The sequence below is a fragment of the Micromesistius poutassou genome (genome assembly GCF_964030765.1).
Source record: "Micromesistius poutassou genome assembly, chromosome: 18".
Classification (NCBI taxonomy): domain Eukaryota; kingdom Metazoa; phylum Chordata; class Actinopteri; order Gadiformes; family Gadidae; genus Micromesistius; species Micromesistius poutassou.
Window position 1 is genome coordinate 14,540,738 of NC_140288.1, and position 17,127 is coordinate 14,557,864.

The following is a 17,127-nucleotide window of genomic DNA, read 5'->3' on the forward strand; positions in this document are numbered from 1 at the left end:
GTGCGCAAGCGCGCTACGATACAACGTTTCGACAGCTCGGGATGCGTTCCTGAACTATACTGGCCCTCGGAAAAAGGGACACTAGAAAATTTAGGAGGCAACCATAACAAGTTGCGCTAAAAAAATATTTTCCATATACTTACAATAAGCCCTATTGATTAAAATCAATAATATACATTTTCTGAACATTTTTGCTTTCATCACTTTCATCAATTTTTCTCACTTTCTAAAATGCATTTTTATTAACTCTGCCTTTCTAAAATGTTTTTTTTTTTTTTTAACTTTGCCTTTATTTTCTATCTATTTTACTTTTTACTTATCTATTATTTTATTTTATTGTATGACAATGTTTATATGTGAAGCACTTTGAGTCTGCCTTGTGTATGAAAAGTGCTATATAAATAAAGTTGCCTTGCCTTGCCTTGCCTTCATATTTCATGCGTTAAAATTGCACATCCGTCTGTTACATATTATAGCAGTCAATATCAACACTCACTGATTTTAATCCATAATGAATGTATTCACCTCTAATTCTCTAATTCAGATCGACATGCTTTTCCTCATAAAATACTTTTAGAACAATTTGCATTAGATATGGAAGAAGTTTATCGTTTCAATACAATACTTGGAAAAGACGCAAGCGTATACACAAAAAGTGACTTCTACATTATAGTCAGCAGTTAAATCAGCTGTACAATGGTATTGTAAATCTGAACTAAGGTCAATTGTATGCAAGGTGAAAAAAAACAATATTTGACACTTCAATTACTACAGTCAGCCAATGTACTACATGCATCATATAAAATAAATACATCAATTACAATGGATTTATTGACTGATTAATTGATCAATAATAGTCAATGTATTATACATTGACTTTTATTTAAATATTGATGAATGCACTATTTACATAACTATTATTGTCATTTTTGACCTTATGAGCTGTGAAGCCCTTAGTAGATTTGTCCCTCTCTGCTTGCCGTGTAAATCCGTATAGTACGTGGCAATCACACAGCATCAATGCGCTCGCTGCGCTATCACTGGTCAGAGAGCTCTCCTGCAACCACAGACTAGCCAAATAGGTTCCGAACCGGTGCCCTTGTGCTCAATATAACATCGGTCCTGGGTTATTTTAGTGACAGGACAACAAATAATCGTTATAAATTGACTTAACTCTGCCGCACAAAGTCCAAAAATGTTCACTTTGTCGGAGCTCGTTGTGCTTCTGGCCGTCTTGTCGTCCACTGCGTCGGGGTATTTCGTTAGCATAGACGCCCATGCAGAGGAGTGCTTCTACGAGCGGGTCAACTCCGGAACCAAAATGGGTCTTATGTTTGAAGTCGCTGAAGGGGGGTTTCTGGACATTGATGTTGAGGTGAGATGCAACCCGAACTCAATAGCAGAAGTTCTTCTTTAAACTTGTGTGTTTCTAGGCCTAAAGTGTGGACGGAGCGGCTTTGGGAACCGAAGTGCCCTGGATGTCTTAGCATTGACTTAATTTGCGAAGTCCGGGCCTGGATCATAAAAGCATTAAGTTAGGACTGCAGTTATGCCTGTGATTAACATTACTTTGAGGCTGTCGACGGCGTTTCTTAAGATGTTCAACATAGGAAGTGGTTAGCTACTGGCTAGGTGGAGCTAAAATTAGCCCCGGTGTTTATCCTTCAACTGTCATATAGCCTGTCATCACTGTTCATTTTCATTGTTAAAATATGATGTTTGAAGGGAACCTTGCAGTAGTTTACTACCGTTGACAACATAGCTGTGATTATAATGTGTATATTGATGTACATTTGAACGCTTAAACCGCGCCATATGTTATCACCAATGTGATATCACCGAGCCTATATGTGTGTGTGTATTCCTCGGAAGCAATTCAAAAATGTCCTGCCAATATGCTATTGTTTCATTCACAGATAACTGGTCCTGACGGTAAACAGATTTACAAAGGAGACCGTGAGTCCAGCGGAAAGTACTCCGTTGCTGCACATATGGATGGTATCTATAAGTTCTGCTTCAGCAACAAGATGTCCACTATGACACCCAAGATCGTCATGTTCACCATCGACATCGGCGAGGCGCCCAAAGGACAAGACATGGAAACGGAAGGTAGTAGCGTCTTTTTCTTTCTTCTTTTCTTTTACGAGACTTAACTCACGTGTCCTACTTTTTATATCTGTGCTTCATCCCCCCCTCCCCCCTTTCCGTCGTTGATTGCGTTTCCTTTCCTTCTTCTTCCTTCCCTGCTTAACCTTTCCTTGGGAACTGTTTTACTCTTTCTAGGTGGTGACAGCTGGGACGGTAGGCTGCAGGACATGTTAAACATGCTTTTTTTTTTTTTTTTTTTTTGCTTGTGTGACACACTGCACTGAACTCTAGTTAACCACTGCTGTGGCCCTGCAGTGTGAACTAACATTGAGTGCTATACATTTATGAGTGAAAACATGTATTATTTGAATGGTTTGTGGAACGTGTGAACAGGGCAGGTTTTCCCTGGTAGAACATTTACTATAGTTGGTGTATCTGTCATTATGCACGGGTAGTGTTTTTTTACACGGCGAGAACGTAATTACACGCATTGATTTTGGCTGTGCTTGTTTTGTACCTTTTTAAAACTGCTCTTTTAGTGAATGACTGTTTATGTTTTGTATTTTTATTTTAGCCCACCAAAACAAGCTGGAGGAGATGATCAACGAGCTGGCTGTGGCCATGACGGCTGTGAAACACGAGCAGGAGTACATGGAGGTCCGCGAGAGGATACACAGAGCCAGTGAGTTCATCACAGCACACACATACACAGGGTGTTGCATTTCAGAGAGATAAATACTGATGCATGTCCATTTTCCCCTCTCTTCCTAGTCAACGACAACACAAACAGCCGAGTGGTGCTGTGGTCCTTCTTCGAAGCCCTTGTGCTCGTTGCCATGACGCTCGGACAGATTTACTACCTGAAGAGGTTCTTCGAGGTCCGGCGAGTGGTGTAACGTGTTTAGCGTTGCCTCCCCCCCTCCTCCTTCTGTGTGCGCTACTGTTCTCTTCACCTCCAAGACGGTTACTTTCTCTTTAGAAAGGAGACAAGGTGACAGCCCCAATGTACCATGGCGTAATGGAGTTTTGTTTTGTTTTCCCCTGGTTTATTCCATATTTACTAATGTGGTTGTATAACAATTGTACTCATTTTGAACTCAAAAACATTCTTCCCCGCCCCACCTCAGCTATGTCATTAACACCCCCTTCACCCGCCATCATTTCTTTTACTGAGTAGTTGTATACCTGGATTACTATTGAATACATTGCTTATGGAGGTGTATGTTGGCGTGAATGACCGTTTGGCTCAGAAATTGAAAAGTAATTGGTGAACATGGATGGGAATTTAACTTATGATGCGCACTGATGGACAGCCATGCCAGGGGTCAGGGGTCATCGTCGGAGCGGTTACCGGAGCCTCTTCTGGACGATGACCATTGCAAACGGGACAACAATGAATGCACCATTTAAAAGGCTTGAAACGCAAGGGATATTAATCAAGGGTCCCCATATAAGTGTGTAAATGTATATAGAAAGGCTTCTAGTGAAAGTTAAAGACCCGGTCAATAGCAAGCCATGCTAGATATCGCTGATACCAGTTTATTTTTTGTCAGCACGGCTAAACTGTTTAACACCCTTATACTCAAACATATGATTTCACCCATAGTTCCCCTGGAAGAGTACCAATTTCAGAACGTTCATAAAATGTATCAGCTTCACATCAAGCCACTTGGAAAATAAATAATTAAGACTTCTTAGTTCTTGAGTTGAAACTGCACTACTTTGGTTGTAATCCCAAAGCCAAGAATACCTGATATGTTACAAAGTAATCAATGCTAGGTGCTGGGTAGGCTGTAACCGGATCATTGTAGGTTCTGCTTTAGTTGCTTCTCCTTTTTTAAACTAAAAGTAATTCTGTTTGGGTGGGGATTTTAAGTTATGAAATGATCGGCAGTTTTGGAAGTTTTTTTTTTTTCTTTCTGTTCTTGGAGTGCATCCATTGTGGTGCAACATTACCTCTGAAGGATGCATTAGAATTGAATTTTTTCACAATTGACAAAATTGTATCCAAGGCATTTCTAATACCACCTTTTTGCACCATCGTGAATGTTGTCTTTTTTGAATATGCCTCGATTTTGTACATCACTTTTTCTGGTGAGTTTGAGCGGGCTTGAATGCTTTAATGCTCTGTACTCCTACTCCTCCCATTATGTGATTTACATAAAAGAAAAGGTAATTGATCGATCTGTACAAATGTAGAATGTTTGTCTGTGGAAAAAAAAATGGCCCAGATTTTGTAATAAATTCAAAATTCTGTAAAATCCTTTTTTTTTTGGTTTGTTTAAAAATGAAATAAAAATGGTTTTAATTAAGGGCTATCTGCTCATGAATGTCACGCAGGAATCTTCCATTTCATAGTAAAAAATGCAGGTATGTCTTGGTCTTATATTGGGAAGGTTTTCTAGAAGTGAAACTGCATGCTATAACACTTATCTTTATACGCTTGATACAATTGTGACACACCATAGACCTTATAAACCAGGCACAGACCAAACATGCAATTAAATGAAGAGAAAACAACCAAGCTAAATCTCACATTGAAATGGACATTCAATTACAATGAGTAGAGTTTTCTGCGGCCTGCTTTTGGTGATTATTTTCACGCCCTATACACACACGCATGGAACCATTTGAAGCTTGCTATGAACAGAAACGTTTTCAAACATGTTACTTAATTGAAGGTAAACCACACATTGTCAGTCCTTTTGAGTTAAATATCTTTACATCCAGGGGCGTTGGCAAACAGTTTCAGGTGCCACCTGTCCTGTTCAATATCTGGATAGCCATGTGCTGTGCATTAATCAGTCTGTTCATTTCCTCAAATACCTATAATTCGTAATTAAACCATAATTCGTTTTCCCTTTTAAATGAACAAACTAAAAGTATGTTTTATCTTAGTCGCAAATAAGTGCAATTAAAAGTCACAGTCAAAGTGTTTTATTGTAATTTATTCAGAAAACGCAGGGTCATTCTGTACATTGAAATTCTTATTGACCTGGCAGGCAAACAATACGTAGTAGGCATAATAGATTAACAAAAGAGAAACAAATAAATATATTTTTAAAAATGTGGTAAGAATAGCAACATAAGAAAATATATATATAAGAAAACCCGTGCAGTACGTGCAAAAATAAAAGCAATAAAAACAATAATAAACAGAAAACTACGTATTGTAAGCGGAGCCATCGTCAGTGCGACTGTTATTAATTATCCCTTAGCTTTATTATGACTGGAACTTCTAGTCAATCAACTGTCCGTCCGTGTGTGCGTGTGTAAACCCGAACATCTCCATTCCTTTGTGATAAAACAAATATAAATTCATAAATCAAATATTATTTCCTGAATAATATGACTATGACTATATTTCCTGAATAATATGACTATGACATTCTTAAAATGTAGAAAAGAAAATACAATCTTAAGTAAATACTCGTATGGCATCACATAATGTAATCCACTCGAAATTCTTCAAATGCGCTAAGTTACGGTTCATCCAACAACCATTTGTGTTTTTAGTATTAATGTCAACATAAAACGAAAAGTGCCGTTAATCGGAAAACTGTACTTCGAGACGCCTTCATTGAGTTATTCTGTTTCGACCCGGACAGTAAACATCCACGTACCGGAAAGGAGAGTAACGTGGACCCATGGTGGAGGAGCAGCAGTCGTCAAGATGGACAACATAACAGAAGGGACGTGGGAAAGTTTACCTGTTAAACTAAACGACAACATATTAGAAACGCTCAGAGAAATGAAGTTTACGCACATGACACCAGTACAGGTACGGTCACACACAGATCAACAACCCAGTGCTTGTTTCTCAAACCCTTTACACTAGTCTCCAGTACGAAACACTAAACCATGATGCTCATTTCTTTTTCTGTAGTCCGCCTGCATTCCACTATTCATGCGTAATAAGGATGTTGCTGCCGAAGCGGTAAGTGTACACTGAATGTAATGTAACAATCTCCTTAATAAATCCTATGTACTGTTTGATTTTGACATGACAACAATAAGACACAGGATTTAACATGGAATCATCCACATTAAATGGACATAGACTAACAATCTGTATTATTCCAGGTAACTGGCAGTGGGAAGACACTGGCTTTCGTAATTCCTATAATAGAAATTCTACTGAAAAGAGAAGACAAACTCAAGAAAATGCAGGTATGTCTTGGTTTTATATTGGGAAGGGTTTTTAGAAGTGAAACTGTATTACTATGCTATAACACTTATCTTCATACACGTGTTTTGTTTATGAAGGTGGGTGCATTGGTGATTACTCCCACCAGAGAGTTGGCCCTTCAGATCAGTGAAGTGTTTGATGGATTCCTCCCAAAGTTCCCGCAGTTCAAGTACGCAAAGAGTGGAAGGAGACCGTTTTGTTTATGAGTGTTAAAGTTAACTTTGTCAATATTCAAATCCTAATATAATGCGTTAATGGATTACATTGCTCAGTATCGGCACTATGAAGCTATTTATTGATGGACTTAATATTGAAGAACTCATGAAATGTATCATGAACCTATCACGTTGTACTGTGTGCATATCGTAAACTCCCATGGTCATGTCATAGTATACGTATCTTTCGGTTTTTCCAGGCAGATTTTGTTGATTGGTGGCAGTAACCCCATAGAAGACGTGGAGAAGTTCAAAGAACATGGGTAAACATGACTAGCCCATAGTCTCATCCAAAACAACAAGACGTTCAGAATCAAACATGGAACAGTCAGGCTGCATACTGATCCCTCTTCCTTCGTCCAGGGCCAATATAGTAATCGCCACGCCCGGTCGCTTGGAAGACATGTTCCGCCGAAAAGCTGATGGTCTTGATCTGTCCATCCTGGTCAAGACCCTGGACGTGCTTGTCCTGGACGAGGCGGATAGACTGCTGGACATGGGCTTCGTGGCCAGGTACACACTAGCACGTGGTTCAGATATCTTGGAGAGGTTTTTGCATGTAAAAAAGTACTTGATTTTGATTTTGAAGTATTGATTTGAATGCTTAAGCGCTTTTATGGGGAAACTTATTATATTATTTTTTTGGGGAAAAGAACAATAATGAGAGGTTGGCTTAAATTTCAGACGAGTTGTATACAAATATGATGAAGAAACCTAAAACTGTAATTTCACACTTGAATCATCCAGAGCCATTTTGAACTCTCGACTGATATTAAAACTGAAGCTATGGTTTTTAATAAGTTGATGATAATTGACTGTGGTATTTTAACATCATGCCTAATCCTGTGTTGTTTGTCTCCTCAGTCTGAACGTTATCCTGGCCTACCTGCCCAAGCAGAGGAGGACGGGTCTGTTCTCGGCCACCCAGACCCAGGAGCTGGAGAAGCTGGTGAGAGCGGGCCTGAGGAACCCCGTACGCATCACGGTCAAGGAGAAGGGCGTGGCCGCCACCGCCACCCAGAAGACCCCCGCAAGACTCTGCAACTACTACTTCGTAAGTAACTCATTTATAAAGTAACCACTGCACCTTAGGTAACTAATAAAAGTAACAACACTGTAAGTAACTAATATATTAAGTAACTAATATAAGTAACAACAACACTTTAAGTAACTAATTAATTAACTACTCCGTCATCAAGTAACTAATATGAAACAAATTTCTCCTACGGGGGATTAATAAAGTTGTATCGTATCGTATCGTTGAAGCAACTACTACATGTAAGTAAACTAATATGTGAGGTAACTACTACATCATAACCAGTACACACACAATATCTTATCCTGGTATTTGTATACAGGGAATTGGTTAACTTAGCAATTGCAAGGGTCTTGGCACTTGTTTCTATGAACATCTTTACTGTACAGAGTTAGGGTTAGGGTCAGTGATATATTGTTGTTTCTTTCTTCTGACAAATGTTCTTATTTGGATAAAAACGTCTGCTAAATTCCCTAAATGTAATCATGTAATATAAATGTAATATATTAAATTGTTTGGCTTCGTACAAATCTTTTTCTTCCATTTTCAGATTTGTAGGATTGAGGAGAAGTTCAACAACATGGTGGCATTCCTCAAAGAACGCATAGATGAGAAGCATCTTGTGTTTTTCAGGTACATGCCATTCACTATCACTGTTACGTCATTTAGAAGATGCAGTGATCTAAAGCAAAGTACAGTCAGTGCATTCAATTAAATGTGAGTACCAGGTAGGAGGCAGGAGGACCGTGGACATCGAGGATCGAACCCTGTGCTGTAGGGCCTTTCGACTGAGTCTTAACAACCTCGGGTTTGGAAACGGAACTCTTGATTACGCTGACATTAAAACGGTGACTTGAGGTTTACCACATCTCGTCCTCAGCACGTGCGCGTCCGTTGAGTATTATGGCCGTGCGTTGGAGACCCTCTTCAAGAAAGCCGACGTCCGCTGTATCCACGGCAAGATGAAAAACAAACGCAACAAGATCTTCGCAGACTTCCGGGCGCTCGAAAGGTCGGTTCAATTGTAGGCTTCGTAACGAGGACCCCAGATTTCAGTCATGATTTCTTATGTCGTCATGTAAAAGTGTATGGGGAGAACTTCTTAAGTTGTGTATTAACCATGTCCTGTACGGTACTCTAGTGGGATTCTGGTGTGTACAGACGTCATGGCCCGAGGAATCGATATCCCTGATGTCAACTGGGTCTTACAATACGACCCCCCAAGTAATGCAAGGTAAAGGACTACAGTCCAGTAAAGGTTTGCATTTGTTTTGTCAAAGATATTCCCCCATTTAGCTCAATATAATTAATGAGAAGTTTGCGGTTAGGCATTACCTCCCAAGGATGCCTACAGGTAGACCGCAGACTTTTGGGGTCTGAACCCAGAACCTTTACTAGTAGTATATCTTGTTATAGAAAATGTTTGACTTTAATATGTTGGTGTTATTGCTGGTTGTCCACCTTTATGATTGACCACTAACTTGTGTCTCGTTCTCAGTGCGTTTGTCCATCGCTGTGGACGTACAGCACGCATCGGCAACCAGGGAAATGCCCTGGTCTTCCTGTTACCCATGGAGGAGTCCTATGTGACCTTCCTGTCCATCAACCAAAAGGTAAGTGGAGGAAGGGGGGCTTTAGGATAAGAACCACATTTTTAGGCATCCAAACCATCCATTACAGCAAGGTAGTCAGCTCTGCACTCAGGACATCCAATGAGTTTGAACAATACCCAGTGAGCTACATATTCATGAATCTATTCAGGTAATATGGTTGTTCTTACCTTGCATTCCCTCATCCCTAAACAGTTCCTTTATCTCCACCACGTCTCTCTCCCAGTGTCCCCTGGACAGGATGGAGCCCATCGAGGATGTGGTGGACATCCTGCCCAAGGTGAAGGCCATGGCGCTGGCCGACCGAGCCATGTACGACCGGGGAATGAGGGCCTACGTCTCCAGCGTGCAGGCCTACGCCAAACACGAGTGTAGCCTCATCTTCAGAGTCAAAGGTGGGGGCGTGTTTTCATGTGTGACGCGATGGACATACCGCTCACTTATTATCTCGCTGATCTGAAAACGATCAGGATTAATGGACATACCCACATTGTCTGATTAATGTAGGACAATTAATTTCGGTCTAGTCATTCACGAGCGTAACCAAACTGAAAACGCTTTCGATCATTAGGGTGTCAAAATGTACATTTAGTCAGTGTGGTCTATAATTCTTAGCTAGGGATAGCATATGTAACTTTAAACACTAGCCTGATCATCCAGCCTTCCTGTTTTTCTTTCCCCCTAGATCTTGACTTCAGCGCCATGGCCAAAGGTTTCGCCCTGCTGCGGATGCCCAAGATGCCCGAACTGAAGGACAAATCGTTTCCAGACTTTGTCAGAACGGAGATCGACACGGACACCATCCGCTACAAGGACAAGGCTCGGGAGAAGCTGAGGCGGAAGATGCTGGCTGAGCTGAAGGAGCGTGGGCCTGCCCCGCTGGTCCGGAGGAACGTGGTGAAGAACACGGCGTGGTCCAAGCAGAAGAACAAGAAGGACCGCAAGAGGAAAAAATCTGCCAGGAGGGAGCTTGACGAGGTACGTGATCCACTGTGTTGACTTTGTAACACTCAATGAACACGTTAAGTGGGAACGCAAACGTTGCGTCTGCCCTAGAATGTTCCTCGCCGCTTGTTATTTGAAGGCCAAAATGATGCCACCCCAGCTGTAAAATTAACAGAGTATTTCGATTTTTCTAAAAGCAATTTGGAAATACTAAAAAATAAATAGGAATAATCTGCTTTCTACTGAAATGTTTAAATGGGCTCACTATGTGTAATGAGTAATCGTATTCAAGTGTTATAATAGGGTAATGTAAATCGTTTAACCGTTTAATTTACAAAGAGTACTAATCTTTCGTCCAATCACGTTACTTCAGGGTTCCGATGATGAGGAGGATGAGGACCTGAAGGAGCTCCTAAATGACACCAGGCTGCTGAAGAGGCTTAAGAAGGGAAAGATAAGCGAGGAAGACTTTAATAAACAGATGGAGGACGTACCGCTGAACTCCACCCAGACCGGATCCCCACAGGCCACCGACAGCGTCGAAGACAACGCCTGACCGGGCGCAGTGCAGACTGCCGCGTTTTGTCTTCTACTCCCAAAAAAGACTGACCCACTTTTCAAATGCACCCAAATGTTTGTTCGTTCTCACCATCACAACATTCAAAAAATACATTTTGTACGACAAACGTGCAACACACATTAACCGTATTTGTATATGTTGTTATAAAATGCGATACAATTTTGCATTTCGTTTGTTGATTTTCTTTTTATTCGTAGAGAAGTTATAAATAAAGTTTTATCAATTCATCGCTGACTGCAGACGGGGTTAGGACGCCCAGGTCGGTGAAGAGCAGGGTGATGAGAGAAGGAGGCGTGTAGTCGATGATGGGGTGCTCCTCGGACAGGTTCTGGGAGCTCTTCAATGTGTCCGCCTTGTACTGTGGATGGAATGGGTATTCAAATGAATACAAACTTTATTAGTATAGCTCTTTTTTTTTGATGCTATACTTAAATACTACCAGGTATGAGGGTGACAAATGATCACAAGCCATTTCAAAATATTGTTGGAGCATCCAACCAGATCTATGATGATGGGATGGGCTCTTTAAAAGACGCCTTCTCTTAAAATAAGGATGGATAAATCAAAGATAAAGCTAGTGTGCTTGAGATCACAATGCAGAAAGAGAGAATGCATCAAGGAAGGTCTTGACGAAATGTATACCATGTTTATACGTTCGGTTAGACATTACTGGGATCATATCTTCTACATGAACTTAACCGGAGCAGAAGACTCCCCCATCATGTACCAACTCCACCGCCAGACCATGACATGCCCCGCCCCGCCCCGCCCCGCCCCGCCGGCAGCATCCTACCTTGAACTTATCCGGCACGTCCTGCTGATTGAGGGGATAGAGGCGGACAAACTTGAAGCTTTCTGCCACCACGTAGAACAGCTTGTTGTGGGCCTTGGAGCACACCGCCATCTGGTACGTCCCAATCTACAGACACATTATGTTAGTACAAGCTGCTGCATTTACTCTTCTTTATCCATTTAGCCACTAACAGATCACAGCTTTTATCCAAAGCAACATATTTTTACTTTTATTATGGATACATACATACAGGAGGGATGTCTACATGATAATAGGGTTTCGAACCACGTTCCTTTGGACTGCGAGTCAAAAACCCTAACCACTAGACTTATTGTGTGTGTGTGTGTGTGTGTGTGTGTGTGTGTGTGTGTGTGTGTGTGTGTGTGTGTGTGTGTGTGTGTGTGTGTGTGTGTGTGTGTGTGTGTGTGTGTGTGTGTGTGTGTGTTTTTTTGCATGCCTTGTTGATGATCCCTCCGCTCTCCACGACTCCCTCGGCGCCGACAATAACCAAGTCAACCTTCTCCACCACGTAGCTGGGGGAACAACAGAAACACGACCGCATTCATTATATTCCTAATAAGGAGAAGGCATTTTGTATGCTCAAGGTCACCTCACAGCACAATGTGAAAACAACACAGCCAAGATGAATAAATAAACGAACACTAAACAGGAGACACGACATTGGGGTCTGGAATAACAGACAAAACAGGGATGGGTGTCATTTAGTTGACATGTTACGACCTTGATAGAAATTTATTGAATACATAATCCGTAGAAAGTATTATATTGCGATACATCACATCTACGTCAACTGATAAATCTCAAGAAACAAATCTGATACTAATAACACGGTTATCTACCCCACGGCGGCGTCCAGGACCACGGTCACCGGAACGTCAAGCTTCCTCAGGGCCTCAGCCATCTGTTCTCTGAAAACCAAGAAACATCATTCACGGAAAACGAATCGTTTAAAGGCAGTGTGTAATGTAGTGTGTAATGTGTGTAATGTTGTCAGCCAAGTTCCATGTTTGCATCAGTCAACTATTCAGCCAAGTGTACCGAAAATAAAATATATATTGACACGCTAAGTGCTACTTAGTAATTTACCAGTGAATTATACATACATGTACCTGAAGAACAGGTTTGGGTTAGAGCATCTTGCTCAAGGATGCTTACAGGTAGACTGTGGGGTTTGAACCAGAATCTTTCAGCTGGGAGTCAACCCAACATCCCTACTACATCAAATACTTTCTTTTCCCCCCCCCACCCTCAACACACACACAATGCCATTTCCCATCTTCCAACAAGATGTCCCTGATTTAGTGGCTTCATTGATCAATAATCCTGAGATATTACATTTATTTAGCAAACGAGTTAGCAAATTAGCGAAGAAAGTACTGTTACTGATACAATATAGTACCGAGAGATAGTGAAGTGTTTTTCTCATATAACCGTTGTGTGTGTCTGCCCTCACCCAGCTGCGTCTGGCTGGGACTCTGTGACGTAGACGGAGAACCTCTTCTTCTCTGCTGCCGCCTTCTCCAACACCCTCAGGACCACACGGGAGTATGAGTGGGTCAGGATTTTCTGGATAACAAAGAAAAAATTGTATACGATCACACATCTGGTAAAAATGGACAGATGTGGTAGAGGCTCGAACAGACAACTACATGCTAGGATCAGCAAAATATCTGTGAGTGTAGAGGGGAACAGTCACACTTTGCTTTTTATAAATAAGAGAGTGCTTCATTACATTGTGGATAATATTGAGGTCTGTAACATCAACAAAAGTTTCTAAGAATCAGTCAATCAGACCAATGCAAAGCCCCTTTAACATGGGTTTGAAGACCACTCTAACTCCTTAGCCATATGAGTGAAGGCATTCAGATCAGTGTTTACATCATTGTTAATGTATTGAAAGAGTCCTGTTCACCCTGGACTTGCAGTTCATCTTCCCTCTGTTACACATGATTTGCTGCTTTGGACAAACTCACTGCGCCGTCTTTGATGAACGTGTGGCAGAGTTTGGCCACCTTGGCTCTGGACATGGAGATCTTCTGCAGGAACAACTCCCCTCGCTCCTCCATCACCTTTTTACACTGCGACAAGTCCTGGAACCACCACAGTTACACCAGAAAACACTTGTCCATCATCAACAGAAAAATATCACTGATAGGGTTCTACCATGTATTTTGTGTAGGGGTTGAGAAATTGGCTGATGAATCTCCTGTTACTTCCATGCCAAACTTGTCAGTGATTGTTAATACGCGTCCCTTTAACTTTTCGAGTGCACTCTACCTGGTGTTCCAACGATGTCAGGCTAATAAACCGTAGGAAGAGTTCCCCCGCAGAAGACACAGCCACGGAGGAGTCCACCCCCGTCAGACAGTCTGTAGCCCAGGTCAGACTCTCCCTAAGCCCGAAAAGTGTTTCTCCTGAAAGTATAGGGTCCAGCGACATCCATGGTTTGGTTGGTTTGTTGATGGCATTCGTGCAATAGCATATGACGCAATATTTAGTAATTGACAAATAACTCGAATTGGTAGACCTTGGTCTCTCTTGAGGAACTCGAGTAGTGTGCGGATGGCAGCTACTGCAGATGCCATGTCGGGGTCTTTCCCCATCTGGGTCCTGAAGTACTCCACTAGCTCTACAGAAAGACAGTGTCAGGTGGTGTGCGATGCATGACAAAGTTTGTTGTCAAATGTATTGCGATGAGAAGAAGGAGCAACTGACCTTGTTCGTTCATGTTTATTCAGTACAACGCAGCCAGAAACAGGAGCCTCTTGAGTCTTGTATTAAATGACAATTTCGTCAGCCAGCCAAACAATCTCTATGAATTGTAATGTGTCCACCTGAACGTTTGACACATGTGCTACACTTGCTCGCACTGTCGATTTCCTTCAAATAAATAAAATATTTAATGCCCAATAAATTTGACTAACCCGATCACCGTTACTTATGTGTATTGTTTGTTTGTCAAATTTATATCGCTAACTTATATCCTGTGAGTACGTTGTTTTACTCATACCACCAACTAATTTAGCAGTGTTGTCCCTAACGTCTGGCGCGAGTTGATGACGTAACTGCTGCGTCAAAATCATTGACCAATCGAAATAGTTGGAAATACAACGATGAATACTCAAGTACAATTCACGTTTTGTAGAGAAATAATAGAAACTTTAAAGACGAAAAAAATATATATGATCTTTTGAGCAACATTGTTGTTTGTATGCAAGCATAGACAAAGGTGAAATTACTTTCCTTTTTGTAAAGAACTGTAAATTTGTTATTTGTAAAGAGAAGTTCACACGAGGCAACAGCTTATTATATCTTATTATATTTTGCATTTCATTCAATAAACATCACCTCCCCATATAAAACTATTCCATTCCCTTCTCTTCTACGTTAACCGTTCTCATATTATATATATATATATATTCATATTCTCCTGCTCCTCCTGCTCCTCCTTCATCTTCCTCAATGTAGCGGTGTCGGCGATGTCGGCGTACCGGCGCCACAGCTCCCTGGCGCTGCGGTCCTGATCCTCGAGGCTAATGAGGTAGACGTCCGCAAAGGTCGAGCTGGCGCACGGCTCCTCCGTCTCCACGATGTCGTCGGGGGCACAGCGAGCCCTTGAAGCCCGGCGGCCCCAGCTGGCAGCAGAGGCGTGCGTCCCCAGCTCGGAGCTTCTGCCGCTCCCTGACCTCCTTCGTTGTGCCTCCTGCCCACGGCGTGCTTCTTGAGGGCATGCAGACGCAGCGTCTCCGCCTCCTGTCCATTCTCAAAGACGTCCATGGCGTGGTGGGTCTCTGTGAGCACCAGCACTGAGTAAATATTGACGAGGATGAAGTTGCTCAAGACGATGAAGAAGATGGTGAAGAAGTGGGTGTGGCCCCAGTGCCTCCTGGTGGCCACCGTGACCATGCTAAGGAGGGTGAAGGCCGCTCGGTCGAGGCCCCAGAATCACTGGGTGCCCATCAAGGAGAAGATGAACACCAGCATGAAGATGAGGCAGAGGACGTCCATCATGCTCTTCACGGCCCTGTAGAGGGCCATGAAGAGTGTGTTGACCAGGGGCCAGGAGGACACCTTGATGACCAGCAGGTAGCGGAGGGAGCAGGTGACCCCCAGGGACTCCACCGTGCTGGACGTATCCACCAAGATGGGGGGCAAGGACACGACAAATAGCGCCATGTCAAACATGTTGTTCCTAAATATGTAAGACTGGACAATAGCGAACTACACAAACAGGTCATATTTGACCTAAAATAATTTGGAATCGGATAAAGAGGCTGCTGGACGTTGATGTTCAGCAGGCCAGGAGAATGATGATGAAGAGATCACAGTTCCTGTGGCCACTGGAGCGCCCCAAGGCCACTACTGCGGCGCCTAGTGGGAAAATAGGATGATGATGATGATGATGATGTTCCAGTTCTTCCAAAAGCACACGGGCTCCACGTACACCTTCAGGAGGAACTCTACGGCATAGACGGTGACGAACAGCTCGTCGGTGACCTGGAAGAAGCTGCCGAGTTGGAGCTCCAAGGTGTGGTTTGGTCTCCAGGGCACTGAGGATGGCATCCAGGAAGATGGTCCGCTTGATCCCAGAGTGGAACCGTCTGGACCTGGTGATGCAAGCCACATAGCTGGAGAACTCAATGTCCTTTTGTGTCCTTTCCCCCGTGGTCCAGTCAGAGAAACAATGCGGAACGATTCGTCTGAAATATTGAGAAGATCCACTCTGGTTCTCTTTGACTTCTGCTTCGTTGGCCTCCATTATCTTCCAAGACTGGAGAATAAAATAGCTGGAATCATTTTCCTAATCACTTGAGAGATAACTGTTGTTCAAATTAATGACACAGAACACATTTGAATGGAATGTGTAATTGAATGAAAGCTACATAAACAGAACAACATAAACAGAAACACAAGCGGTAAAACACCAATGACAACACAACTGTTTACATCACTGAGAATTCATTCACTAAGAGCATAACGCTAGAGAGCCAATTCTTAAGGCAGTTAAAAATGAACGACAGCTAGTTTCATTTAATTTTAATTGAATTTTTTTTTTTAGGAAATCAATTCTTTATATTTGATTTGCCCTCGTTTACTTTCCACAATAGGCCTATGTCAAACAAATTGCGAGGTAAATTTAAACTGATATAGGCCAATATGTGGACGTTATGTGGGGAAAAGTTATTGAATTATTGATGGCTCACATTTCGATTTTTAAAATTGTATGGTCTCCTACTTTGACTGCGAATCAATATAACGTTTTTAGAATAGGCTTGTTCGTCTCGTATGGTAGTCATACATGCTTTTTTTTTTTACCAAGATATAGGACGATTCGTGAACACATTCATGCCTGTAAGTAAATAGGTTACGAGTTCATTACAACATAAGCATACGCGACTACGTGCGCCAGTTTGGTCACGAAATACAATAAACGGATTACAACAGATATAGTTATTAATTAGTTTTATTGTACATCAACCTAAACAGCGGCCGTCCACACTCGGCTAGGTAAGTGGACCGTCGATGCAGCACCACGGCTCACAAAAACCAAACATCCAAGCCTTCAAAACGCCCCCATATTCATAACAACCGAGAAACAAAAAACCTAAACAAGCACACATATTACAGCTATTAATCAGTTACGCATATT

General features: G+C 42.0%; 3 protein-coding genes across 3 annotated transcripts; 2 read left to right on the top strand and 1 right to left on the bottom strand.

Moving 5' to 3' along the window:
* Nucleotides 1–1,028: 1,028 nt before the first annotated feature.
* On the top strand, nt 1,029–4,412 carry tmed2 (transmembrane p24 trafficking protein 2). Its single transcript, XM_084482848.1, has 4 exons — nt 1,029–1,375; nt 1,917–2,109; nt 2,663–2,770; nt 2,860–4,412. The coding sequence occupies exons 1-4, from the start codon at nt 1,196–1,198 to the stop codon at nt 2,982–2,984; spliced, it is 606 nt and encodes a 201-aa protein (XP_084338974.1). The 5' UTR covers nt 1,029–1,195; the 3' UTR covers nt 2,985–4,412.
* A 1,322-nt stretch (nt 4,413–5,734) lies between these two features.
* Nucleotides 5,735–10,809, top strand: ddx55 (DEAD (Asp-Glu-Ala-Asp) box polypeptide 55). Its single transcript, XM_084482880.1, has 14 exons — nt 5,735–5,869; nt 5,975–6,025; nt 6,172–6,258; nt 6,355–6,446; nt 6,693–6,755; nt 6,856–7,005; nt 7,357–7,546; nt 8,079–8,161; nt 8,409–8,540; nt 8,670–8,762; nt 9,027–9,141; nt 9,365–9,533; nt 9,824–10,116; nt 10,457–10,809. Exons 1-14 carry the CDS (start codon nt 5,762–5,764, stop codon nt 10,637–10,639), a joined length of 1,809 nt encoding a protein of 602 aa, XP_084339006.1. The 5' UTR covers nt 5,735–5,761; the 3' UTR covers nt 10,640–10,809.
* Nucleotides 10,810–10,835: 26 nt separating this feature from the next.
* eif2b1 (eukaryotic translation initiation factor 2B, subunit 1 alpha) lies at nt 10,836–14,512 on the bottom strand. The gene is made up of 9 exons (XM_084482881.1): nt 14,193–14,512; nt 14,005–14,106; nt 13,755–13,891; nt 13,451–13,567; nt 12,931–13,043; nt 12,317–12,385; nt 11,914–11,989; nt 11,457–11,582; nt 10,836–11,021 (listed from the first exon to the last, which is right to left on the bottom strand). Exons 1-9 carry the CDS (start codon nt 14,203–14,205, stop codon nt 10,866–10,868), a joined length of 909 nt encoding a protein of 302 aa, XP_084339007.1. The 5' UTR covers nt 14,206–14,512; the 3' UTR covers nt 10,836–10,865.
* Nucleotides 14,513–17,127: the final 2,615 nt, after the last annotated feature.

Bases quoted from the DNA above. Each gene is read 5' to 3' on its own strand.
- ddx55 (XM_084482880.1), top strand. From the start codon at position 5,762: ATGGACAACATAACAGAAGGGACGTGGGAAAGTTTACCTGTTAAACTA. The intron at 6,447-6,692 runs GTACGCAAAGAG...CGGTTTTTCCAG, and splicing joins CCAAAGTTCCCGCAGTTCAA to GCAGATTTTGTTGATTGGTG. The intron at 10,117-10,456 runs GTACGTGATCCA...ACGTTACTTCAG, and splicing joins CCAGGAGGGAGCTTGACGAG to GGTTCCGATGATGAGGAGGA.
- eif2b1 (XM_084482881.1), bottom strand. The intron at 13,892-14,004 runs GTCTACCAATTC...CTATACTTTCAG, and splicing joins GTTCCTCAAGAGAGACCAAG to GAGAAACACTTTTCGGGCTT. The intron at 12,386-12,930 runs GTGAGGGCAGAC...CTTGGTTTTCAG, and splicing joins TCCCAGCCAGACGCAGCTGG to AGAACAGATGGCTGAGGCCC.
- tmed2 (XM_084482848.1), top strand. From the start codon at position 1,196: ATGTTCACTTTGTCGGAGCTCGTTGTGCTTCTGGCCGTCTTGTCGTCC. The intron at 2,110-2,662 runs GTAGTAGCGTCT...TTTTTATTTTAG, and splicing joins ACAAGACATGGAAACGGAAG to CCCACCAAAACAAGCTGGAG. The intron at 2,771-2,859 runs GTGAGTTCATCA...CTCTCTTCCTAG, and splicing joins CGAGAGGATACACAGAGCCA to TCAACGACAACACAAACAGC.